The sequence below is a fragment of the Trachemys scripta genome, chromosome 1, assembly GCF_013100865.1.
Source record: "Trachemys scripta elegans isolate TJP31775 chromosome 1, CAS_Tse_1.0, whole genome shotgun sequence".
NCBI lineage: Eukaryota > Metazoa > Chordata > Testudines > Emydidae > Trachemys > Trachemys scripta.
This window is the reverse complement of record NC_048298.1, coordinates 129,839,579-129,866,686: the sequence shown is the minus strand read 5'-3', so window position 1 is coordinate 129,866,686 and position 27,108 is coordinate 129,839,579. Positions and strand designations below refer to the sequence as shown.

General features: G+C 44.9%; 1 protein-coding gene across 2 annotated transcripts in view; it reads left to right on the top strand.

The window, feature by feature from the left end:
• Nucleotides 1-27,108, top strand: part of GALNT8 (polypeptide N-acetylgalactosaminyltransferase 8) — a 114,048-nt gene that overhangs the window by 60,385 nt on the left and 26,555 nt on the right. Inside the window, exons 1-3 of one of the 2 annotated variants that reach the window (XM_034784966.1) lie at nucleotides 8,756-9,103; nucleotides 18,700-19,006; nucleotides 24,241-24,407. In XM_034784966.1, the coding sequence (XP_034640857.1) occupies nucleotides 8,890-9,103; nucleotides 18,700-19,006; nucleotides 24,241-24,407 (688 nt within the window). In that variant the 5' untranslated portion in view covers nucleotides 8,756-8,889. Of the gene's footprint in view, nucleotides 1-8,755; nucleotides 9,104-18,699; nucleotides 19,007-24,240; nucleotides 24,408-27,108 lie in introns of those variants that run through there. The other variant, XM_034784975.1, reaches the window with a different exon arrangement.

The following is a 27,108-nucleotide window of genomic DNA, read 5'->3' as shown; positions in this document are numbered from 1 at the left end:
CTTTGGAGGAGTCCCATGAAATCTCGGTGTGCATCAACACACTGTTCTGCTGCACTGCCTAGCTGCCCAGGCAAATGTGCAGCACACAGAAACACAGCTAGTCTTGTACATTTCTATCCCTTCACCCACTTCTGCACTACACAAAGCACAGGAAAGCTGGACATTGTAAAACCAAACAGCATCAACTCAAAAAAATCACTAACCAGGGGTCTCCTCTCCTGCTTCTTGCTTGCAGGAGTGGGACTGCTGAGACTGGCTAGACACCTCTGGAGTGGAGAAGAGTTCCTGACTGGCCACCCCATCTCATGACCGCACCGTGGCCTCCATATCATCATCCAACTCCCACTCCTCTTCCATGACCTTGTCCTCTGGGTTAGGTCCACTTTCTGCCCTCTCCAGTCCTGCCGAAGTATTCACGGGCTCTTGGCTGTGGAGGTGGGGTGCTGCCGAGGATAGCATCCAGCTTCCTATAGAATTGGCAGGTCTTTATTGCAGTACTGGAGCAACGGTTTGCCTTCCTTGCCTTCTGGTACACCTACCTCAGCTTCTTTATCTTTGCTCTGCATTACACTGTGTCCAAATCATAGCCCTTTTCGCACCAGAAATCTGCTCATAAAGTGCAGCTGGGAGTGGCCAGCCTCCTCTTTTCATATACTGAGCAGAACCAACAGCTCTGCATTGGTCCAAGTGGGAGAGTATTTGCGTGTGTGTGGAACTGCTATGGTTCACTGGGAAGTTGCCACACTATGCAAACAAGAAGCAGAATTTTAAAAATTCCCAGGTCTTTAAAGGTAGATCAGATGATACTCCTGAAGTATCTGTAAGGGCAGTGGGCCAAGTCTGATGCTCAAGATTACTCCGTATGGCCATCAGCTGGTTGTTCAGGAAATCATGAATTTCTGGACATGCCAGATCCCACTGCAATGCCTTCCCAGACTCAGTGATATTTAGCACCAGTCTTGTTAACAATTTCTGGGTCATTGAACTAAGGGCAGAAATAACACACAATTTACCAACTCCAGCCGGCCCCTGAGTTAGCTGTGCTCGAATAGTAAGACCTGTGGCCTTTTCCAATTGTCCTAATTTTTCTTCATGTTGTTGGCCTTTATAAATATTTCAAATTGCAGCTGAGCTGTTGGCACCATCCCATAAGTGTCCGGCCACGTCCTCTTTCTTCTAGAGGAAACCCAGACCCTTTGCTGTGCTAACCTAATGGCAGCCCCTTTTGAGCAATTAGGGTATGTAGAGGTGACTTGGAAGCTGGATAAGGGCAGTGTGAATTTTATAGTTCATAGAGTAGTATTAATTAGAGTCCAACGATAACCTAACACATTCATCTTTGGCGAAGTACCATACCACATTTGTTGGCTAAACACTTTTAGGTACTTCCGAGAGGCATTAACATTAATAGCATAGGAAGGGATATATTGCAATGTGGTGCAGGTTAAATTATTAGTTACTGGAATTATTTCAGTACAGGTAAAAGGCCTGCTCTTATTTTTCCTTTACACCACTAAGGAGGTGGGTAAGTATTCCTCTAACTCTGCATCACAAGGAAGCAGTGTGCTCCCAAGTCTGGGAGGGGCTGAGACTAGCTCCTTTCCAACAGAAGGCAACACACCCTCAGGATCAGGGGCAAGAGAAGTGTTGTCATTAACTGAGAAAACTTTCCCAGTTGTCAGCTGGCAGAGTTTTGCAGCTGAACAAGGGATAGATCCCTCTCTAGCGAGCATAGAAGGATGTGTCCTAGAGGGAACCCCAGAAAGAGAAAATGGGGAAAGGGTTTCTGTAGGAGATAAGCAATGCTATAAGTGGTTGACTTTGCCTAGCCAGCATCATGGGGAAGGAATAGTGGAGGCATATGATTGTCTCTACACTGAGATACACTTGAGAAAGAATGCCCATGACAGAGGGGCTGGCTCAGCATCTGTCCACCCAGACAAGCAACCTGTAACTCAGGTTCAAAGAGGGCACTGTGAAACTGACTTTCCTGAGGACAGCAGTCACACTGCTGACCTCTCGGGGACAGAAAAGGGGATGATGGGTGGTACCCCAACCCAAGTCCCAGTTTTCCAGGACATCAGTCTTGAAATACTTGTGGAAACTGACTCTCTCTCTTTAAGACAGGATGCAGATTCTACTAAGGAAGAAGGTGTTTGTGAGCATGTAATTGACTTTGCTGGCAGAGGGGACGGAGGCTTCCTGTGGGCTGGTAAGAGACAGAGCAACTGAAGAAATGTTGATGGAAACAGGAACATCTTATCGAAGAGTAGACACTCCTAACCCAGAGAAAACCACTCATAACACACTAGGAAAAGGGGGCAGGGACTGTCCCAGTGCTGGGAGTGGGGAACACAGGGTAGCGTCAAGAGGGGAGATGGATTTTTTTGCATATGTAGAGTCCTGGGGTTGGGAGACAGCCCCACAACGAGCCAGATAATATGCAGGATCCCCTGATCCCTTACCTCACTGGACCGTGAGGTACAAAAATCCCAGAAATATGATTAGATTAAAAACCCAGGCAGAAAGGAACAGTGGAGGGAAAGAAAAGCTGGTGACTGATTACACTGGTCTACAATTTTTGTGAAGTCGTCTGCTTCAGAGATAAAATGTGCTATTTATTATGTATTTTGATGTGCTGAATTCAAATATGACAATTAAAACAACTGATTGGTGTTGCAGCATATGTGTGGGGCCCACCTCTTGTCCTTATCTCCAATTTTGCAGCCAAAATAAAGGTGATAGGCTTTCTTAACCATAGTGGTTCGACTGCGCTTTTGTGATGCAAAAGTCACTTCACCACAAACCTAGCAGAAGTTATCTGCACTGTTCACACAAGTATGAGGCATCTCTGCTCACTTTGGCTAAACAGAAATGTGTCCCTTTGCAAAATCAAACATTGACAAATAAGAGAGCACGACACTGTATGATTTCTAGAGCTGATATAGGGCAATTTGTTCAGCAGAGTGATGTAAGCTTCGTTATGATTGCATCATCCATGACTTCTAGGAATAACATGATGCAATTCTTATCATGTATGACGCAATACAAGCTTCAGATTGCATCATTCATTGTTTTGCCTAAAAAGCAAGTACTGTCCAAACCCAGTCATAGATTTATTCATAGATCCAGTCAAAGATGTATTTTAGTCATTTCTGGTTTAAATTGAGATCCCTTTCCTTTATAACTCACTTATCCTCCGCCATTCCCAAGTCAAGGGTCGTATATACTGACCCAATAGCATATCTTGAAAACTAGAGCCAATCAACAATTTTAAGCATCATTTTCATTCTCAGTGACCCAGAATTAGTAAAGTTTGACTACATTTATTTCAGAAGCATTTTGGCTGTAGAGCAGTGTTACATGCAGAAGTTCTGGAGGGAGTTAAATGACACAATGGGTCATGAACAAACCAGTCTCAAAACCTGAATGTCTGAACAGAAGGAGTGGCATGATAAAGATATTTGTAAATGGCCATCTGTGTTAAAAAGTTTGGTACTAAGGTTCAACCTTGCAATAAGGATTTTGATACTAATGTTAAATCTTGTGATAAGATACATGCTAGGACTGGTAGGAATGGTAATTGGGAACACCTATAGTGTTAAGAAACCTTATGGTAATGCTGCCTCCCAGTTATTACCTGTAAACAGACTTAAAGTTTGTCACAATACTGAAACCATAAGGCTTTGATGGCTGAATGCCAAGATACCTACATACTGGAAAACATTAATATCTACACTGAGTTAAAATCAGTTGGGAAAGCAGAAGTGTTAACAGTAATGCAAAGGTGCTAGGAGATGCTTTCTATCAACAGATAAAAACACATTTGGTAAATTATAAGATCTTAGACTAGTCCACAGAGAAAACTTTGCAGGAGCATATGTGTGTAACTTCTCCACAGGTCAGCTCTTTCTGGCACCACACTTCCAAACCCTTCCTCTTGGTTAAGGGATTCCACAACCCCCCACCATAGGGCTGTGCTGTAAGTCAAGCAGGCTTCCCCAGGCCACCAGTATCCATGTTCTTGCCCCATTCCCTGGAGCCCTCCCCTCCCCTGGTCCTTGGACTCTCACACTTTGTCCCCTTGTTCTGGGTCCTGACAACCCTCCTTCTTGGGGTTGACCTGTGATTCAAGCAGGCTTCTCCAGAAGAATTAAAAGACCTAATTCTAGTGAAGTTTAAAATTCTAGTGAATCTTTAAAATGTTCTCAGGATGGGAAAACAGTTTATTTCCTAGCTCTAGTGAAATTTCCCTTTCTGAGTACAAATGGAAAAAATCTCTTCATTAGGCAGCTACCTGAGCTGCCAGTTTCAGCCTCCAGTCTAAAAAGACCATTAAATTATGAACCTGTCTCTCAAATAGAAATCAAGGACAGCGCTATAATCCTTGCCAGTTCTCCAGTCAGGGAGGAAACCACCCACAATTCTTGGTTGAACATAAGCGGCTCCAAATGCAGCTACTTACAATGTCTGAGGATCTCCCACTGTACAGACAGTGGAGTGAACCAGGACAAATTCACTGGCACAGCCCCATCCCTGATTGCCTTGAGACGGGCACTCCATTTTGTTAAACTCCCTAGGTCCTTAAGCTATTTGCTCTTCTGCAGTTCTTTGGAGCCATCAATCCTCAGGGACAACAAGGAGTCTGGTGGCACCTTAAAGACTAACAGATTTATTTGGGCATAAGCTTTCGTGAGTAAAAACCTCACTTCTTCGGATGCATACAGTGAAAGTTACAGATGCAGGCATTATATACTGACACATGGAGAGCAGGGAGTTACTTCGCAATTGGAGAACCAGTGTTGACAGGGCCAATTCAATCAGGGTGGATGTAGTCCACTCCCAATAATAGATGAGGAGGTGTCAATTCCAGGAGAGGAAAAGCTGCTTCTGTAATGAGCCAGCCACTCCCAGTCCCTATTCAAGCCCAGACTAATGATGTTGAATTTGCAAATGAATTTTAGTTCTGCTGTTTCTCTTTGAAGTCTGTTTCTGAAGTTTTTTTGTTCAATGATAGTGACTTTTAAATCTGTAATAGAATGACCAGGGAGATTGAAGTGTTCACTTACTGGCTTATGTATGCTACCATTCCTGATGTCCGATTTGTGTCCGTTTATTCTTTTGCGGAGGGACTGTCCGGTTTGGCCAATGTACATGGCAGAGGGGCATTGCTGGCACATGATGGCATATATAACATTAGTGGATGTGCAGGTGAATGAGCCCTTGATGGTGTGGCTGATGTGGTTGGGTCCTCTGATGCTGTTGCCAGAGTAGATATGGGGACAGAGTAGGCAACGAGGTTTGCTACAGGGATCATTTTCCAGGATAGGTTGTAGATATTGGTGGAATATTGGTATAAAGTGCTTCTACATCAGGAATGGTAGCATACATAAGCCAGTAAGTGAACACTTCAAGTGACAAACTTTAAGTCTGTTTACAGGTAATAACTGGGAGGCAGCATTACCATAAGGTTTCTTAACACTATAGGTGTTCCCAATTACCATTCCTACCAGTCCTAGCATGTATCTTATCACAAGATTTAACATTAGTATCAAAATCCTTATTGCAAGGTTGAACCTTAGTACCAAACTTTTTAACACAGATGGCCATTTACAAATATCTTTATCATGCCACTCCTTCTGTTCAGACATTCAGGTTTTGAGACTGGTTTGTTCATGACCCATTGTGTCATTTAACTCCCTCCAGAACTTCTGCATGTAACACTGCTCTACAGCCAAAATGCTTCTGAAATAAATGTAGTCAAACTTTACTAATTCTGGGTCACTGAGAATGAAAATGATGCTTAAAATTGTTGATTGGCTCTAGTTTTCAAGATATGCTATTGGGTCAGTATATACGACCCTTGACTTGGGAATGGCGGAGGATAAGTGAGTTATAAAGGGAAGGGATCTCAATTTAAACCAGAAATGACTAAAATACATCTTTGACTGGATCTATGAATAAATCTATGACTGGGTTTGGACAGTACTTGCTTTTTAGGCAAAACAATGAATGATGCAATCTGAAGCTTGTATTGCATCATACATGATAAGAATTGCATCATGTTATTCCTAGAAGTCATGGATGATGCAATCATAACGAAGCTTACATCACTCTGCTGAACAAATTGCCCTATATCAGCTCTAGAAATCATACAGTGTCGTGCTCTCTTATTTGTCAATGTTTGATTTTGCAAAGGGACACATTTCTGTTTAGCCAAAGTGAGCAGAGATGCCTCATACTTGTGTGAACAGTGCAGATAACTTCTGCTAGGTTTGTGGTAAAGTGACTTGCATCACAAAAGCGCAGTCGAACCACTATGGTTAAGAAAGCCTATCACCTTTATTTTGGCTGCAAAACTGGAGATAAGGACAAGAGGTGGGCCCCACACATATGCTGCAACACTTGTGCAACAAATCTTTGCCAGTGGTTGAACAGGAAAAGGAAATCTATGCCTTTTGCAGTGCCAATGATTTGGAGAGAGCCAACAGATCATACCAGCAATTGTTACTTCTGCATGGTGCCTCCAGTTGGGAAAGGTGTGTCAAAGAAGAAAAAGTGGACTGTGCATTATCCAAACATTCCATCAGCTATACGCCCAGTACCCCACGGAGAAGGACTGCCGGTTCCTGATGCACCAGAATCATTCTCACTTGAGTCAGACAAGGAAGAGGAAGAGGATGAAACTTCTGATCTTGCACCATCAATCTCACAGGACCCACATTTTCTCCCATCCTCCTCCTCTGAACCACACCTCATAACACAAGGTGAACTGAATGACCTTGTCAGGGATTTGGAACTACCCAAGAGTAAGGCAGAGCTGTTGGGCTCCAGACTACAGCAGTGGAATCTCCTGGCAGGTGATGTTCGGGTTTCCATGTTCCATGACTGTCAAAAGGATCTTGTCCCATTCTTGTTCATGGAAGGTGATCTTGTAGCCTGCAACAACATCGATGGTGTGATGGCAGCCCTCAACATCATTCACGATCCAGATGAGTGGAGACTGTTCATTGATTCATCAAAGATGAGTCTTAAAGCTGCTTTACTGCATAATGTCAATGTTTTGCCATCAATTCCAGTTGGTCATGCAGTGCATATGAAGGAAACATATGACAACATGAAACAACTTTTGAAGTGAATAAACTATGACCAACATCAGTGGCAGCTTTGTGGCGATTTGAAGGTTGTTGCTTTCTTGCTTGGTCTGCAGACTGGATACACAAAGTACTGCTGTTTTCTCTGCGAATGGGATAGTTGTGCAAGAGACTCCCACTACATCAAGAAAGATCGGCCACTCCGACAGTCATTGGAGCCTGAGAGGAAAAGTGTTCAGCATCCACCACTTGTTGAATCAAGGAAGATTTTGTTACCACCTTTACACATCAAGCTGGGTCTGATGAACTTTGTCAAGGCCATTGACAAAACACAAACAGCTTTCAAGTACCTCCGTGGAAAATTTCCAAGGTTAAGTGAAGCTAAGATAAAGGAAGGTGTCTTTGTTGGTCCTCAGATTCGTGAACTTCTTCGAGATGATGCATTTGACCATGCACTGTGTGGCAAGGAAAAGACTGCATGGAAAGCCTTCCAGTTAGTGGCAATAAATTTTCTCAGAAACAACAAGGCAGACAACTACAGGTTGTTGGTGGAAAACCTCCTCAAGGCGTACAAAAGCCTTGGTTGCAACATGTCACTAAAGATAAATTTTTTGCACTCTCATCTAGATTTTTTTCCACCGAATTGCGGAGCAGTGAGCGACGAGCACGGCGAGCGATTTCACCAGGACATTGCTACAATGGAGAAACGCTATCAGGGCAAATGGAGCCCATCAATGCTTACAGACTATTGCTGGACAGTGACAAGAGATGCTCCATTTAATGAATACAAGAGACAAGCAAAGAAGCACCGAGTAGACACTGAATAGGACTAAACTATGGACATAATAGTTTTTTTGCCTTTTGTTTCATAATAAATTTTATTTATATAACCCTTTTGCTGATTTTTAAAGTGTTACATAAACAGGACAGGTGAAATATTATCATGTAAAGCACCCATAAACACATGAAAAGACCTAGGTTTACAATTTATGATTAAAACTCTACTATCTACACAATATACATAGACATAAAATGTAAAAACTTAAATATCTTAGAAACAGTAGCCAATCAGTTGTTTTAATTGTCATATTTGAATTCAGCACATCAAAATACATAATAAATAGCACATTTTATCTCTGAAACAGACGACTTCACAAAAACTGTAGACCAGTGTAATCAGTCACCAGCTTTTCTTTCCCTCCACTGTTCCTTTCTGCCTGGGTTTTTAATCTAATCATATTTCTGGGATTTTTGTAGATACAGACTAACACGGCTACCCCCTGATACTTGAATCCTCAGGGGATACACAATGACCTCACTCTACAGGGTACTATCTTCACCTGTTCTGTTTCACATGCAGACATATAAAAATCTCATCAGATGATCCTGATAAGTTACAAAGGAATCACTTGCAGATTTATTGTGTGTGTGTTTTTTCCTGACAGCCATCCAGCAATATTAGACCTCCGGCAACATGTGCCACATGAGAACAATCAAATCCTTTAATTCGCTAGGCAAGTCTGTTAGAGCTGTGTACCTTCCCATTAAAAGGTAATCTGTATAGCACATAGTGTAGGTAAAAGGCTGAAAACGCCCATTCCTTCCAGGTACTGTAAATAATTGCTGCCTGCTCTGTGACACATTCAAGTTCAAAGAGATCGCTCCACCTGAGCAATCTTGATGTCTGCTCCAAAGAGGTCTTTTTGGAACTAATTTGGGGCAGCAACGACTTACACGGCTCTGCAGCTGAATAAGAATCACTACCAGGACAGATATATATTTAGAGAGAGAGAGCATGGTGTCATTGAGAAGATTACCAGGTCTCTTCCCAACAGTGCTGTTTCTTGTATCCACTGCAAATATCTTCCTTGTGTTTTATGTGAAGAATGTAATACAAGAACTGAAAAAGGAAAGCCACGGATACTTAGAGGTTCACCCCCGATCTCTCCGCCAAGAAAATGCAGTAATTGAGCGGCTGGACCGTTTGGAGATGTATATTCACAACATCTGTAAGTAAAACACATTGCTGTTCAGCAGCATATTTAGAACATCTAACTTCACTAGAATTAGGTCTCTGAATTCTTTTGCCCTGTGGGCGCTGTTGTAGCATTTTAGAAGTAATTTATGTTTGTATGTGTTTCTTGGGATTTGTCTGAACACATTTTCTCTGCAATATTCTGATTTAGAAAAGATTTGAGGATTTCTCTGTCATATCTACAAGGAAATGCCACTTGCCCTTACCTGCTTTGCTTTCTAGGCTGGTATCACCCTAAACTGTCTTGGAGTTGGGACAGGTCTTAATCATTTAGGGGCCCATTGCTATAGATGTTGGAACCAGCAAGATTTGCAGCATTAGATGGAAGAGATTAAGATCAAATGTGAAACACTTGGCAGAGCTGATCACACCAGCAGATTAATCACAAGGAAAAATAATTTCTTAGATTTTGTTGTTGCTGTAAGAAATATATTGTGAGAAATGAATCTGTTTTGAAAGGAAGAGAGGCCTTGGGAATCCTCTTGCTCATTTCACCTGGCCTCTGCTGTTGTGGGAAGCAAAGGATTTGAACACGGGAAGCCATGACCAGGCCCTGTTTTTGTTCTTCTCATTCCCTGAGCTAGAAGGCACTGGCAGACATGCTATTGGGAAAGGGGGTTGCTGAGATTGGTGATAGCTGCTGACTGACCTGTGTTCAAAAGCAGCACTGAGAGCTGAAGGGAAGGTTGTTCAACCCTCAGAATACAGAATGAGGCAACTAACTTCTAAGGGTATGTCTACACTAGAGCTGGGTATGTCTACACTACCTTTCCAGCTCAGGTAGACATACCTGCACTAGCTCTGATTGACCTAGCACGCTAAACAAAGCAGTGGAGCTGTAGGAGGGGCTAGCCACCCTGAGTATGATCCCATCTGAAACCCTAGGTACGTACTTGGGTGGCTAACCCCTCCTGCTGCTCAGACCGCTACACCTATTTTTAGTGCTCAATCTGTTTTAGCATGTGTATGTTTGCCTGAGCTGGGAATTACACCTCCTGGCTGCAGTGCAGACATATCTTGAATGGGATGGAATATTTATGTAAGAAGAGATCAGGGCTTTATGACTGAAGATGTAGGAAATCCCTGTGTCAGGAATTCATTCTGAGAGGGATTTTGTTTGGAATGGTGTCACAGGGTAGCTGGCCCCTGTGGCTAGAATAAGTCCAGCTCCCCTGGACCAGAGCCGGTGAGTCCAAACCAGTCAATTAAAGAGAGAGATGGACGGAGACAGATTGTGCCCTGGGGAGCGAAAGCCGCACCGGATGCAGCTAGCTCCTGTGGTGGGTCCCTGGATCAAGGGTCCATAGACTCAGGGAAGCAGCCCTGGGACTATTGCTTCAAGAAGGGAGCAGAGCCTGCTGAAACTGGGAAACTGCTGGGAGTAATAGTGTCAGAGACCCTCCAGAGGGGTCACCCTGAAGCCAGAGGCTAAGGAATGAGCTAAAACTGGTTTTCTGTTTGTTTGCTAACCTCCCTTAAGGAAATAAACCTCCTTGTAAAAGACTGGATGTGGCAGCACATGCTTTGGACTGGATAGATGCCTGGCCCAGTGACACATGGTACTAGAAGTGGGATTGCCAGCCTGCCCTGGAATAAGGGGAAAGATGGAGGCGGTAATCTGCCTGTTAGTGGCAGGACAGCAATAGCAGACCTTGGCCCTGCTGATACAATTGATGGAAAACCAATAGAAACAGCAGGAGGCCACGTTTGCTGCACAACAGAGGTGACAAGAAGTTTGCTCCAAATAACAGGAGTGAATACAGAAAAGGTTAGGCTGAACCACACCTGGTGACAAAGCTGGTGTTGGGACTAGTGGCTGGTTGGTCCCAGGCCTAGAGAAACTTGGACTGGAAGATGATGCTGAGGCCTTCTCTGAACATTTGAGTCGGTGGCAAAGGTGGCAGACTGGTAGGTGTTGACAGGGGTGGCCACATAGCACCTTCCTAGTGGGTGAGGAGCAGGCAGCTTACCTGGCAGTAAGAGATGAGATGGTGAACGCCTATCCAGTGGTGAGGGCTGCCATCCTGGACTGAATAGGGCTGAGTCCTGAGGCATATAGACACAGGTTGTGAGTAGAACTGTTCCCACAAGGGACCTGATGGTAGTAGTGGCCCAGAAATTATGGAACCTTGCGACACGGTGGCTCTGTCCTGAGACCAGTTCAGTGGAGAAAGTCATGTTGGAGCAATTCCTGAAAGTTCTACCGAGGGGTCAAAGAGCTGGCCTTAGTGGGGGAAGAGGTGGAATGAGCTGAAGCCTTCTTTGAGGAGAAAGGAGACAAGTGGCCAGGGCACTATGATAAACAGGCGAATTCAGTAGGGAATGACCCAGGGAAGCTCACAAGGGAGAAATACCTTGAGTAACCAAAACCCAGGGACACGCAGGACCTACAAGGGACCCAGGTAGCCCCACCATTTATTGCAAATACTGGTGAGAGGGAACCAGAGGGGCCCTATGGTTTGCTTCAGGTGTGACCAGTCTGGGCATAGTAAACTGTTAGTAGAGTGGGACTACGTGGGAGACCGCTCCAAAACTCTCTTAGAGTTGGACAGGGCTTAATCATGTAAGGACCCACAGGAGCCCCACTGCAGCTAGTAGAAGTTAGGGTGGGGGAACAGTAGTTGAGGGACTTGTCGACTCAGGTTGTGGGTGCATGCTGGTTCAGGAAGATCAGGTGAGGGTATGAAGCCTGGACAAGCACCTCTGAGTACACATCTCCTATACCCATGGTAAGACCCGCATCTATCCCACCGCAGAAGTTGATCTGGAGGTTCAGAATCGAAGAGCTCGACTGCATGCTGCAGCGGTCAAGAGCCTGCCTTGGTCCACCATTCTGTGGTGAGACTGAGCAGATTTCCCAGCTCTCGTACAACAGGGGCTAAAACAAGAGCCCAGGACCAGGCTTGGTGGCGCACTGGGGAGGCCCAAATGAAATCTCAAATCCCACAGGGGAATGTGGGAACCCAAACAAAATCCCAAATTCAAAAGGGTAACATGGGGACCCAGGCTGAACTACCTGTAAAATAAGCCAGTGTGGGGACTCAAACAGGACTATTCCAACAACTAGTGTCCTAAATAGGGAGCCAGGGAGAGAAACAGGGCTCCAGTGCAGGGAAAGAGATAGCACAGATCTATTTTATAGCTCCCCTGCAAAGGCCTGGTGAGTTTATAGAACAACTGGAGTCAGCGGAAAGCAAATTATGGAACCTCAAGTTCAAGAAAGAACAACTAGCCACAGATCTCCAATTCACTGAGGAGAACAGAGAATGTTTACTCCTCATGGTTCACAAACTTGAGACTGAAGTAGAGACTCTGGGCACAGAGACAGAAAAGCCTAGTCACGCAGCGACTCCAAAGTCCAGGCGATGGAGATAAGACTATGTAGGGACCATGCCCCGTGAGACTGGGTATGTGACCCTGGCACCACTGCATAATATTCAAGGTGACTGGGACTGAGAGTTCGTGCTTGGGGGCAGGACCTCTAGGACTCAGAGAACACTCCGTGACTGGATGGGACTTGTGGGAAACGATAGTTGAAATGTTGGTATTATGTTAAACCACTGAGGAGAATATTTGGGTTGAATTAAGAAAAACTTTCAGGCCCTGAAATGTTGTAAAATGAATGATGTTGCAGAATGTTGGTGCAGAACAGTGTTTTTGCATGGAGAGGGGTAAGAGTAGCCCTGTGAGGCTACCTCACAAGAAGGAAAATATATGCATTTTTTTATTCCTGGAAAACTGGGGGTGAGGGTACGTCACAGAGTGGATAGACTAAACCCAGTGCCCCTGAACCAGAGCAGGTGAATCCAATCCAGCCAATTAAAGAGGGCTGGGCTGCTATAAAGGGTTGTTGGGAGAGGGACGAAGCCAAGCTGTGCCATGGGGAAAGAAACCCACTCTGGAGTGGAGCTAGCTTTTGTTGAGGTCGCTGCAAAGGGCCAGGGGCTCAGGGAAGCAGCCCTGGGGCTGTGTTGCTCCAAGAAGGGAGCAGAGCTGACTGAAACTGGGAAGCTGCCAAGGAGCATCACAACAGCCCAACACTATGGCATTTAATTTCAAAAGGGGAAACTATGCAAAAATGAGGGGGTTAGTTAAACAGAAGTTAAAAGGTACAGTGACTAAAGTGAAATCCCTGCAAGCTGCATGGGCGCTTTTTAAAGACACCATAATAGAGGCCCAACTTCAATGTATACCCCAAATTAAGAAACACAGTAAAAGAACTAAAAAAGAGCCACCGTGGCTTAACAACCATGTAAAAGAAACAGTGAGAGATAAAAAGACTTCCTTTAAAAAGTGGAAGTCAAATCCTAGTGAGGCAAATAGAAAGGAGCATAAACGCTGCCAAATTAAGTGCAAGAATGTAATAAGAAAAGCCAAAGAGGAGTTTGAAGAATGGCTAGCCAAAACCCCAAAGGTAATAACAAAATGTTTTTTAAGTACATCAGAAGCAGGAAGCCTGCTAAACAACCAGTGGGGCCCCTTGATGATCGAGATACAAAAGGAGCACTTAAAGACGATAAAGTCATTGCGGAGAAACTAAATGGATTCTTTGCTTCAGTCTTCACAGCTGAGGATGTTAGGGAGATTCCCAGACCTGAGCTGGCTTTTGTAGGTGACAAATCTGAGGAACTGTCACGGATTGAAGTGTCACGAGAGGAGGTTTTGGAATTAATTGATAAACTTAACATTAACAAGTCACCGGGACCAGATGGCATTCACCCAAGAGTTCTGAAAGAACTCAAATGTGAAGTTGCAGAACTATTAACTAAGGTTTGTAACCTGTCCTTTAAATCGGCTTCTGTACCCAATGACTGGAAGTTAGCTAATGTAACGCCAATATTTAAAAAGGGTTCTAGAGGTGATCCCGGCAATTACAGACCAGTAAGTCTAACGTCTGTACCGGGAAAATTAGTCGAAACAATAGTTAAGAATAAAATTGTCCGACACATAGAAAAACATAAACTGTTGAGCAATAGTCAACTTGGTTTCTGTAAAGGGAAATCGTGTCTTACTAATCTATTAGAATTCTTTGAAGGGGTCAACAAACATGTGGACAAGGGGGATCCAGTGGACATAGTGTACTTAGATTTCCAGAAAGCCTTTGACAAGGTCCCTCACCAAAGGCTCTTATGTAAATTAAGCTGCCATGGGATAAAAGGGAAGGTCCTTTCATGGATTGAGAACTGGTTAAAAGACAGGGAACAAAGAGTAGGAATTAATGGTAAATTCTCAGAATGGAGAGGGGTAACTAGTGGTGTTCCCCAAGGGTCAGTCCTCGGACTGATCCAGTGCGCAGTCAGTCCTCGGACTGATCCTATTCAACTTATTCATAAATGATCTGGAGAAAGGGGTAAACAGTGAGGTGTCAAAGTTTGCAGATGATACTAAACTGCTAAAAATAGCTAAGTCCAAAGCAGACTGTGAAGAACTTCAAAAAGATCTCACAAAACTAAGTGATTGGGCAACAAAATGGCAAATGAAATTTAATGTGGATAAATGTAAAGTAATGCACATTGGAAAAAATAACCCCAACTATACATACAATATGATGGGGGCTAATTTAGCTACAACAAGTCAGGAAAAAGAGTCATTGTGGATAGTTCTCTGAAAATGTCCACGCAGTGTGCAGAGGTGGTCAAAAAAGCAAACAGGATGTTAGGAATCATTAAAAAGGGGATAGAGAATAAGACTGAGAATATATTATTGCCCTTATATAAATCGACGGTATGCCCTCATCTCGATTACTGCGTACAGATATGGTCTCCTCATCTCAAAAAAGATATACTGGCACTAGAAAAGGTTCAGAAAAGGGCAACTAAAATGATTAAGGGTTTGGAATGGGTCCCATATGAGGAGAGATTAAAGAGGCTAGGACTCTTCAGCTTGGAAAAGAGGAGACTAAGGGAGGATATGATAGAGGTATATAAAATCATGAGTGATGTGGAGAAAGTGGATAAGGAAAAGTTATTTACTTATTCCCATCATACAAGAACTAGGGGTCATCAAATGAAATTAATAGGCAGCAGGTTTAAAACAAATAAAAGGTAGTTCTTCTTCATGCAGCGCACAGTCAACTTGTGGAACTCCTTGCCTGAGGAGGTTGTGAAGGCTAGGACTATAACAGAGTTTAAAAGAGAACTGGATAAATTCATGGTGGTTAAGTCCATTAATGGCTATTAGCCAGGATGGGTAAGGAATGGTGTCCCTAGCCTCTGTCTGTCAGAGGGTGGAGATGGATGGCAGGAGAGAGATCACTTGATCATTGCCTGTTAGGTTCACTCCCTCTGGGGCACCTGGCATTGGCCACTGTCGGTAGACAGGATACTGGGCTAGATGGACCTTTGGTCTGACTCGGTACGGCCTTTCTTATGTTCTTATGTTCTTATGATCAGGGGTGCCAGAGGCCCCTGGACCTGAAGCTAGAGTCTAAGAAATAAGCAAAGACTGGTTTGTTTGATAACCTCTGTTAAGGAAATAAACCTCCTTGCGAAAGACTTTGGAGCTGTGGAGAAACCCACAAATGGGTGTAGTCCTTCAGCCTTACTCAAGTGAGTTGTCCCACTGAAATCACCCAGATAAGTGCTGCAGTATCAGGCCTTCAGTCCGTGCTGTCATTAGGATTTTTTCCCCCATCCTTGCTAGGCCTTTTCTGTTCCACCAGACTGGTAGCAGTGGTGGGAGGGATAGCGCAGCCAAGGCACTGCCAGCTGCCATGGTTTTAGAATCAACATGTTGTCTAGAGTAGCGTTCCTCAAATGCGGCCAGCAGGGATCGGCACCCTGCGGAATGCACAGCCTCCTTGGGGGCTCTGGGCAGCGCCTCTGGAGTCACACTTGCCAGTGTGCGCAGTGCTGGAGGTGACTCTTGTCAGTGGCTATCGTGTTTGGTCACCAGGGTGTTCCCCAGGGCAGCTCCCCCACTCCTGCCTGGCCATGGCACGGGGAGTCTGGGACTCTGCAGGCGGCCAGTGAGATCCCAGCCCACCTTCCCCAGGGCGGGTTTCATTCAACGTCCATGGGCAGCAGGGACAGTGAGATGGGTTGGCGTTTCCCCCACATGGGGCCACACTCACTCTTTACAACAGCTCAGCGGCTCTGGGCTGTTGCAGGGCTTGGCAGCTCCCCGGCAGGGAGAGGGGCTTCTACTCTGTGACATGCTCCGAGCACAAGAATAGGAGCAAAGTCCATGTGTGCTGAATGGGGAGTGCTACGTCCCACTGCCTTCCGTACATAAATAAATTACAATGATTTGGACAATATTTATCTGTTTCCCCCTAAAGTTAATTATGTATTTTAGGAAAAATTGTCAGAGCGGCCACCAGCAAGAGTTGGTAGCCGCACTCTGAGGCCATCAAAACATTTGTTGTGAGAACCCCTGGTCTAGACTTACTCTGCCATTAGATAGGCTTGTGAGTACCAGGGAAAGGGGATACAGAGCAAGGATATATAGCACAGTGATCAGCCAGAGATGAAAGCAGCCCTTTCAAATGTCTCTTAGGAAGCCCTGGAATTGGCTCAGACTATGTGGGTTCACTTCTCTAACTCTAGTAATAAGTATCCCAGCCCAATGACCACACCACCCTTAGTGACAGAGTATGACTGCAATTCACCTGGGCACTTGCTGCTTTACATATCTATGCCAATTGCTTTTAATATCTGAAAAGTAATAGTTGTGTTCGGTTCGGTATTTGAAAAAGACACTGCTTTTGTTATTCTAAATCAAAAGGCAAAATCTCTCTTACAAGGGCTCTGTGGCATACAAGTCTTTAAGGGACATTTTTCCTTTTGAAATAAATACAGGAATTTACGATCCAATCAAATAATCATCAGGAGAAATAAAGTTAAAATGTTAATATTAAAAAGTTAATGTGTAACAACAACCCTGCACACACTGATGGCACTTCTGCTTAGCGAAGTTCAAAAATAAATATAAATATCTGAGATATATACCTATAGACAGTTCTTGTGAATTCCCTGCCTTTTTGATATAGCCTAATTTGTCAGTTCCCCCAGAAGTTTATCTAAGCAAGGGAGATATTATTAAGCAGTCATGTAATGGAGATAGGGTGGAGAGGTCGTTTGTGCTTTATGCTTAGAACTACTCTCATAGCCCATATTGCATAAGCAACATGGTTCAGATATGGCCAGATGCTGATCTTAGTTACTTCAGTGTATCACAGGGGCGGGCAAACCTTTTGGGCTGAGGGCTGCATCAGGTTCGTAAATTGTATGGAGGGCCGGTTAGGGGAGGGGGTCGTGGCCTGGCCCCCACCTCCTATCTGCACCCCCCGGGACTCCTGCCCCATTCAACCCCCCCCCCGTTCCCTGTCCCCTAACTGCCCCCAGACCTCCGCCGCCCCATCCAACCCCTTCTCTCATTTCTGTCGGCCCCCCCGGGACCCCTGCCCCATCCAACCACCCCTTCTCCCTGTCCCCTGCTGCCCCATCCAACTCCCCCTCCTTCCTGACTGCCCCCCAGGACCTCTGCCCCCATTCAACCCCGTTTCCCCCCTGACCACCATCCACACCCCCGTCCCCTGACCACCACCCCAAACTCCCCTGCCCTCTATCCAAACCCCCCCCCCCGCTCCCTACCCCCTTACCATGCTGCCTGGAGCACCGGTGGCTGGTGATGCTACAGCCGCACCGCCACCACCACGCAGCACAGACCACCGGGTCAGGCCGGGATCTGCAGCTACGCTGCCCCAGGAGCTCACAGCCCCGCTGCCCAGAGCATTGCGCCGGCGGCAGGGCGAGCTGAGGCTGCGGGGGAGGGGGAACAGCAGGGGAGGGGCTGGGGGCTAGCCTCCTGGGCCAGGAGCTTGGGGGCCAGGCAGGACCAGCCTGCGGGTCGTAGTTTGCCCGCGGGTCGTAGTTTGCCCGCGGGTGTATCAGAACAAACTCTACTGAACTCCTTGAGTCCTGTTTCTAATATCACTTGTACACTGGTTTTCTTTCTGCATCTCTCCATTGATTTCAATGGAGTTTCTCTTTATTTACACCAGGGAAACTGAGAGAAGAATGGTTTCCTAGGGGTAGCTGTGTGAGTCTGTATCAGCAAAACAACGAGGCGTCCTTGTGGCACCTTAGAGACTAACAAATTTATTTGGGCATAAGCTTTCGTGGGCTAAAACCCACCTCATCAGATGCATTGAGTGAAAAATACAGTAGCCAGGTATAAATATACAGCACATGAAAAGATGGGAGATGCCTTACCAAGTGGGGGGTCAGTGCTAATGAGGCCAATTCAATTAGGGTCGATGTGGCCCATTCCCAACAGTTGACAAGAAGGGGTGAGTATCAACAGAGGGGAAATTATTTTTTGTAGTGAGCAGAATTTGACCAACAATATTGATATTGTTAGGACTAACTTTTGGAATCCTGCCTTTACAGATTCCTTTTTATAAAGAAGCTAGAAACTGATTCTCCTCTCATGCTAGTTTCATGGTAATTGTAACTGCATTGATTTATTCCTGATTTAAACCAGTGTGAGGAGAATCTGGCCCATTATCTTTATTACACATTATTCTCTCTTGTCATTAGACCCTAAACACACTTTATTTTTAAGCAGCAAATTCCATGAAAAAGCCCTCTCATAATGAAAGAATGAAACAGAAAGAAGATGACATAAAGCTGCCAGAGGAGTCAAAGGGTGAAATGCACCAGGCTGAGAAAGCAAAGGAGGAAGACAAGATGGAAAAGAAGGTTGTGCACAGAAAGCTGTTTCCAGATTCACATCTGTTCAAGCGCTGGGGTGCAGATTTAACAGAAGAGCAACAAACCACAGCTCAGGATCTATTCACTAAATATGGATATAATGTTTATCTCAGTGACCGTCTGCCCCTGGATCGGCCTATTCCAGACACCAGATATCCCAGGTGCAGTATAACCCTGTACACGTTCATAGGCAGATGTATGAATGTAAAGAGGTGCTATCCAAGGCCCCAAGCTGATTTGGAATGGAAGGTTATAAGGGATCCATGAGCAGATCTGGATTTGTGCTGCATTTAGTTTGATGTGTTGTTTTTTTTCCTATTCACTTTCTGTATTTTACAAAGAGCAGTGGGTAATTCTCTGCACACACAAAATGCAAGTCAGGAGGTCAGAGCTTATAGGAGACATATGTAAAAGATATAATGGGGAAGTTTTAAATAAAATAGGATCTTGTTAACAATGATACATGCTAGCATAGGGGAAAAATAAAAGCAACATTCAAAAGGCCTATGCTATGTTTAAGCTCCACTTGAGTACCAAGAGTGAAATTGTCCCCTGTACACAGGGCCTGCTCAAGGAAGAAGAAAGCTAGAAAGGACAAGGAAGCTGTATTGTGTTTATACACAGCAGACAGTGTAGTCAAAAGGAGAGGGCACTGCGGGGCTGTTAGGAGATGTGAATTCCATGCCAGTGATTCATTGTGGGACATTGTGCAATTCACTCAACTGTTCTGTTCTTTACTTTTTCCATCTGAAAAAAAAAAAGGAATATTGATACATACATCTCTGTGTAATGTGCTTGGATAAAAAGGTCTATGTAACTACCTAGGTATTATTAATGGTAGGGGACAGTAAGCCCAGTATCCTATGGAAGCGTTATGATAAATGGCAGGTTGAGCTGGGAGCTGAGATTTATGAAGACGGAGAGACTGATCATGTGGCAATACATGTTAGGAGTCAGGACAAAAGTCTGGCTAAAAAACAGTAATTCAGGACTTATCACTGGCAGTGTGCTACAAGCCTCTTGAGTGCTTTCTCTCTTTCCCTAGTGCACTGTTCAAGCTCATAGACGTGATGCTCCAGTCATAAACATCACTTGTCTATACCTGTAACTAGAGCTGGTCAACAAATTTTGATTTTTTTTTTAAATGAAAACCAGGGACCCATTATTTGCAAACTGTTTTGTGAAAAATGTTCCAGTTTTTTGATCAGCATTAAGTGTACGTTCATTGACTTCAGCAGCATTACTCCTGATTTACACAAGTGTAACTGGGATCAGAATAAGATGTATCAATCTATGGAGGTGTCCCCCCTCACCATAATATCTGAGAACTTCTGACTCTCCTCTGATTTGCTCCCTAGAGGTTCCTGAAGCTGCAAAAGGGCTGTTTTAAAGGTGACTCAGAACCAACTCTCTTGAACTTTGGGAGAGTTCATATTCAGAGCTGAATGAAAATGTTGACACTCAGTTCATACCTCAATAATGGGCCAAAACAAAACAATACTGAACAGCAGCAAAAAAGAAAAGAAATGATTAATCTCTCTGCAAACTGGTCATGTGGACCTGAGGAAAAATGATAAATTCATTCTTATCTGGTTAGGAAATCCTCCAGCTACCCACCCAACCCTTCTCATTCATTGTAATTCTATTACTTCACCGCTTTGGCCAGCTGGGAAAGATTTGTATCCTGAGAAGTAGATGGTGCCAGCTGTAGTGGGTAGAGCAAGCAACTGAAATCTTTCCCCCAAAAAGTAATGGAACAAAGAATGTGTAAACAGTATAAGGAACGAGGCGTTCTGTTGTATTGTAGGTGAGCATCTTACATGGTGCCAGCTTCAAGGATATAGAGGAATCAGATAATGCTCTGTTTTATGAGGGAGAAGATTGTCAGTTGCCAGGTTTGCTTATAAAGTTAAATGTGTTGGCTTGTGGATTTAGAAGAAGGAGGCACAGTCTAGTCTCTTAGAAGTAAGGCTTTAGTAGAACGAAAATTGGATTACATAAGCCAAAGGAGAGCAGTGTGCGCCTAGCTGTGTATCTAGTGAAGCTGACTCTGGAATGCTTCCAACCCATCTTCCTAGCCCAATCCTCTTTTCTCTAACACATGCTCTGCTCTTAAAGTCACAGTATATACGCTTAACACCTACAGTGGACATCCCAGTCCCTGAGGAGCATTGTATAAATTGATAGGGCCAGATTCTTGTTTCAGTTACATCAGTGCAAATCTGGAGTAACTATTTTGAGCCCAATAGAGTTAATCTGAATTTACACTGGCATATCTAAGAACAGACGATGGGCCATATATAGTAGATGCTGGATAATTTAAGGGTAGGTCTACACTACCCGGTAGTTCGGCGGCAAGCAAATCGAACTTCTGGGTTCAACTTATCGCGTCTTGTCTGGACGAGATAAGTCGAACCCAGAAGTGCTCGCCGTCGACTGCGGTACTCCAGCTCGGCGAGAGGAGTACCGCGAAGTCGACGGGGGAGCCTGCCTGCCGCGTCTGGACCGAGGTAAGTTCGAACTAAGGTACTTCAAACTTCAGCTACGTTATTCACGTAGGAGGGGGCTCTGGGAAGGGGCAGGGAGTTGGGGTGCAGGAGGGGGTGCAGGTTGCAGGTTTTGGGAGGGAGTTTGGTTGCAGGAGGGGGCTCTGGCCTGGGGCAGAGGGCTGGGGTGTTGGAGGGGGTGAGGACTCCGGCTGGGGATGCAGGTTCTGGTGTGGGACCAGGGACGAGGAGTTTAGGGTGCAGGAAGGGGCTCAGGCCTGGGACGGGGTTGGGATACAGGAGGGGGTGTGGGGTGTGGGCTCCGGGTGGCGCTTACCTCGGAGGGCTCCCTGGAAGCAGTGACATGTCCCTCTGAATCCTAGGTGGAGGCGCGGCCAAGTGGCTTTGCGTGCTCACCGCCTCCGCCCGCAGGTTGCAGTTCCAGGCCAATGGGAGCCGCAAAGCTGGTGCTCAGGGTGGGGGTGGCGTGCAGAACCCTCCCGGCCGTCCCTCTGCCTAGAAGCTGAGGGACATGTCACTGCTTCCGGGGAGCTGCAAGGAGCCAGGTAGGGAGCCTGCCAGTCCCACCAACCAGACTTTTTACGGCCCGGTCAGCAGTGCTGACTGGAGTTGTCAGGGTCCCTTCTCGACCGGGCGTTCCAGTAGAAAACAGGACACTTGGCAACCCTAAGCTACGCACTGCAGTGAAAAGCAGGCTGTGTCCATGCTGCGGTGTGTACTACATGTCTCAGTGAAAGGCAGAGGAGGCAGCGGGGAAAGATTGAGCCTGCCAGAGCCTTTCCCTGCTGCTGTAATCTTTCCATGAGGTGGGGAAAGGCTCTGGCAGGCAGAAGGTGGTGGGACCTTTTCCCACTTCCTCTCCATTGCCAGTGTTCCCTGGGAATAACTGCAGCAGTGAGGAAAGGCTCCCGCAGCTCCCTGATGCTGGAGCCCTTCCCCACTGCAGAGAGCCTTCCCCATGCTGCCGAAAGAAGCATGCAGCATAGACTTACCTTTTAATGTGCAGCAACAACCGAAAAAATGTATAAGCCACTAGCTTTCTAAGAAAGGGCCAGGGAATAATGAGTTACGTATTTTCATGCCATTATATAAACCATGGGTCAGTCCTAACTTTGAATACTGTATCAAGGTTTAAAAAATGCAACAAACACAGAAAGCACCAGAAAAAGGCAACAAAAATGGCCAAAGGCCTAAAGAGGTATCTTGCATTTGCAAATTTCCATATACAAAGAGGAAAAACTAGGGCTGGGATTTTCAAAGATGTCTGTGGGAGTTAGCTGCCCGAATCCCAGAGAATAAGAACATAAGAATGGCCCTACTGGGTCAGACCAAAGGTCCATCTAGCTCAGTATCCTGTCTTCTGACAGTGGCCAGTGCCAGGTGCCCCAGAGGGAATGAACAGAACAGGTAATCATCAAGTGATCCATCCTCTGTCACTCATTCCCAGCTTCTGGCAAACAGAGGCTAGGGACACCATTCCTGCCCATCCTGGCTAATAGCCATTGATGGACCTATCCACCATGAATTTATCTAGTTCTTTTTTGAACCCTGTTATGATCTTGGCCTTCACAACATCCTCTGGCAAGGAGTTCCACAGGTTGACTGTGCATTGTGTGAAGAAATACTTCCTTTTATTTGTTTTAAACCTGCAGCCTATTAATTTCATTTCGTGACCCCCCCTAGATCTTGTGTTATGAGAAGTAGTAAACAACACTGCCTTATCTACTTTCTCTACACCAGTCATGATTTTATAGACCTCAATCATATCTCCCCTTAGCTGTCTCTTTTCCAAGCTGAAAAGTCCCAGTCTTATTAATCTCTCCTCATACGGAGGCCTTTCCATACCCCTAATAACTTTTTCCAATTCCAACATATCTTTTTTTAGATGGGGCGACCACATCTGCACACACTATTCAAGCTGTGGGCATACCATGGATTTATATAGAGTCAACATGATATTTTCTGTCCTATTATCTATCCCTTTCTTAATTATTCCCAGCATTCTGTTCGTTCATCAATGGGATTTATGTGCCTGATTTCTTTAGGCTCCTTTGAAAAACCCCAGCCTAAGGCTAACATTTTCAAGCTTAGGGGCCTAAATGCATAGGTAGACAGCGAGTGGCCTGAGTTCATCAGGGCTGAGCACCCGCAGGCCCTGCTGGCTTGGCACCTCTGACTAAATCAGACCTCTTTTACCTAAGTGGCTAAATATGGATGTAGGTGCCTAATTGTAGGGACCCAGCTTTGAAAATGTTTTGCCTAAGACAATTGTTGGTGGAAAGGAGACAAATAAGAAGAGGCTATTGAGCTACATAAACTTCCATGCTAAAATCTAATATTAAGGAAACCTTAAAGCTGAAAAATAGTGGTGAGAAGGCAATGTGGGAGGATCAAGATGACTCTGCCCTTTATACCCTTTGTTGGAGGCAGGAGGAAGTGCAGGGCCCATGCTTCATCCCAACTTGTCGCTCAAGTCCACCTGGTGCATGCATACCTAAGTGGGATTTGTGCAATCACTTAAGAAGAAATGTAGAATTAAAGTAAAATGGAATTACTCTGAATCTACTCCAACAGAGATAAGATCAGCCTTTTAGATTTCACTGAAATTCACATGGCTGTGTTTAAACACTCACATTTTCCTCTGGCAAAGAATACTTGCCTTTCTGTGGAGGGGCAAGATCTTTGCAAAGGCAAGGGCCTGGTTCTCAGTTATGTGAAAGCTCCTTTACACAGAATCAGGCCCTCAATGCTCTTTTTCATGCGTAGCCAGTGTTCAGAACAAACTATTTCCTGCTTTGCCCTGAATATGAAGATGCTCCCTTCACTTGGCTGCTTCTCTATTGGGTCTTTTCAGGAATCCTGCTAATATTCTTCTCACTCTCTTGCAGCTGTAAAGTGAAAAAATATCCCCACGACCTCCCGACACTTAGTGTCGTTCTCATATTCTTCAATGAGGCAATGTCGATCATCTTACGTGCAATTACCAGTATAATTAACCGAACGCCTTCTCATTTGCTGAAAGAAATTGTCCTGGTAGATGATTACAGCTCAAATGGTAAGTGACACAGTTAAGGCATAGAATCATAGAATATCAGGTTGGAAGGGACCTCAGGAGGTCATCTAGTCCAACCCCCTGCTCAAAGCAGGGGCAATTCCCAACTAAATCATCCCAGCCAGGGCTTTGTCAAGCCTGACCTTAAAAACCTCTAAGGAAGGAGATTCCACCACCTCCCTAGGTAACCCATTCCAGTGCTTCACCACCCTCCTAGTGAAAAAGATTTTCCTAATATCCAACCTAAACCTCCCCAACTGCAACTTGAGACCATCATTCCTTGTTCTATCAACAGGTACCATTGAGAACAATCTAGATCCATCCTCTTTGGAACCCCCTTTCAAGTAGTTGAAAGCAGCTATCAAATCCCCCCTCATTCTTCTCTTCTGCAGACTAAACAATCCCAGTTCCCTCAGCCTCTCCTCATGAGTCATGTGCTTCAGCCCCCTAATCATTTTTGTTGCCCTCCGCTGGACTCTTTCCAATTTTTCCACATCCTTCTTGTAGTGTGGGGCCTAAAACTGGACACAGTAATCCAGATGAGGCCTCACCAATGTTGAATAGAGGGGAATGCTCACGTCCCTCGATCTCCTGGCAATGCCCCTACTTATACAGCCCAAAATGCCATTAGCCTTTTTGGCAACAAGGGCACACTGTTGACTCATATCCAGCTTCTCGTCCACTGCAACCCCTAGGTCCTTTTCTGCAGAACTGCCTCCTAGCCATTCGGTCCCTAGTCTGTAACAGTGCATGGGATTCTTCCATCCTAAGTGCAGGACTCTGCACTTATCCTTGTTGAACCTCATCAGGTTTCTTTTGGCCCAATCCTCTAATTTGTCTAGGTCCCTCTGTATCCTATCCCTACCCTCCAGCATATCTACCACTCCTCCCAGTTTAGTGTCATTTGCAAACTTGCTGAGAGTGTAGTCCACACCATCTTCCAGACCATTAATGAAGATATTGAACAAAACCAGCCCCAGGACCGACCCCTGGGGCACTCCACTTGAAACTGGCTGCCAACTAGACATGGAGCCCTCGATCACTACCCGTTGAGCCCGACAATCTAGCCAGCTTTCTATCCACCTTATAGTCCATTCATCCAGCCCATACTTCTTTAACTTGGTGGCAAGAATACTGTGGGAGACCGTATCAAAAGCTTTGCTAACGTCAAGTAATAACACATCCACTGCTTTCCCCTCATCCACAGAGCCAGTTATCTCCTCATAGAAGGCAATTAGGTTAGTCAGGCATGACTTGCCCTTGGTGAATCCATTCTGACTGTTCCTGATCACTTTCCTCTCCTCTAAGTGCTTCAGAATTGATTCCTTGAGGACCTGCTCCATGATTTCTCCAGGCACTGAGGTGAGGCTGACTGGCCTGTAGTTCCCCGGATCCTCCTTCTTCCCTTTTTTAAAGATGGACACTACATTAGCCTTTTCCCAGTCATCCGGGACCTCCCCTGATTGCCATGATATCTTCATTTGCTTTTGGGTGCTCCTTGCAGGTGACAAACCATGTTTTAACAGTGCAAAGTACTGAGTCTGACTCTGCAGCCTTTTTCAGTAGCTGTTTTATTATTTTAACATCATTTTCCACCAACCCATTGGATTGGGGATAATGAGGACTTGTCCTTACATGTCTAAACCCAAACTGCACTGGAAATTACCTAAACTCATGCTCACTGAACTGCAGCTCATTGTCAAATCTATTTTTGCTAGACATGGTATATCTAATATAGTAATGCCTGACAAACACCTGTTTAGCTGTAATATCTTCCAGTAAGTGGAATATCTCTCTGGGAAGTGAGAGAAATAATCTAGGACAAATACATAGTTTTTTCCAGTCAACATAAACAAATCTATGCTTACTGTGCTCCAGGGGGCTAGTTTTTCTTGTGCTACCAACATGGCTCTTTTGCTTGACTTGGCCTGTATTTTTGGCGTATGCAACAAGCCTACACAGATTCCTGAATATTGCTGTTCATTTGAGGCCAGTATAAATTGTGTCTCACCCTTCTCTTAGATTTTTTCAATCCTTAACATACCATCATGTATCCTTTTAAACTTATTTTTCTGTAACAGCTTCGTAATCCTGTCTAGGACTGAAAACTTCCCCTGAATCAGTGAAAGGGACTGGGAACATGTTGTCCCAGCCATTCTGTTCCAATAGCCTTAACTATTTTCTGTAGGGTCTCATACTGAGCAGTAGCTCTGGCAATCACAATCCACATTTCATGTGAGATTGGCCGGGGTTGTTTTTTTTTAAAATCAGACTGACCTATACAATGTCTTGCTCTGGATTTGCTCCACTGCATTTTTCTGTCAAATGCTCTAGAGTGTGTGTGTCTGCAGAGACCAAATCTCTCCCACTTTTGTACTGAATTTACAAATCAGACATTTATAGCTGAAAAAAGCAATCTCTGTATTCTCAGGGAGTTGTTTGCCAGGCCCCTTTTGGTAATGGCAATAAGTGGTATATGGTCAGTTTCAGCTAACACCCGTGTCCCATAAATAAAGACATGAAACGTTTCACACTCATGGATTAAAGTCAAAGCCTCTTTCTCTATTTGGGTGTACTGATACTCAGTTTTTGTAAGTGCTCATGACACCCAAGCCACTGGTCTCCAATTTTGACCATACTGCTGTAGGAAGACTGCACTCTTACTCTCCTTGGAGGTGTCTGCGGACAACTTAGTTTTGTGCTT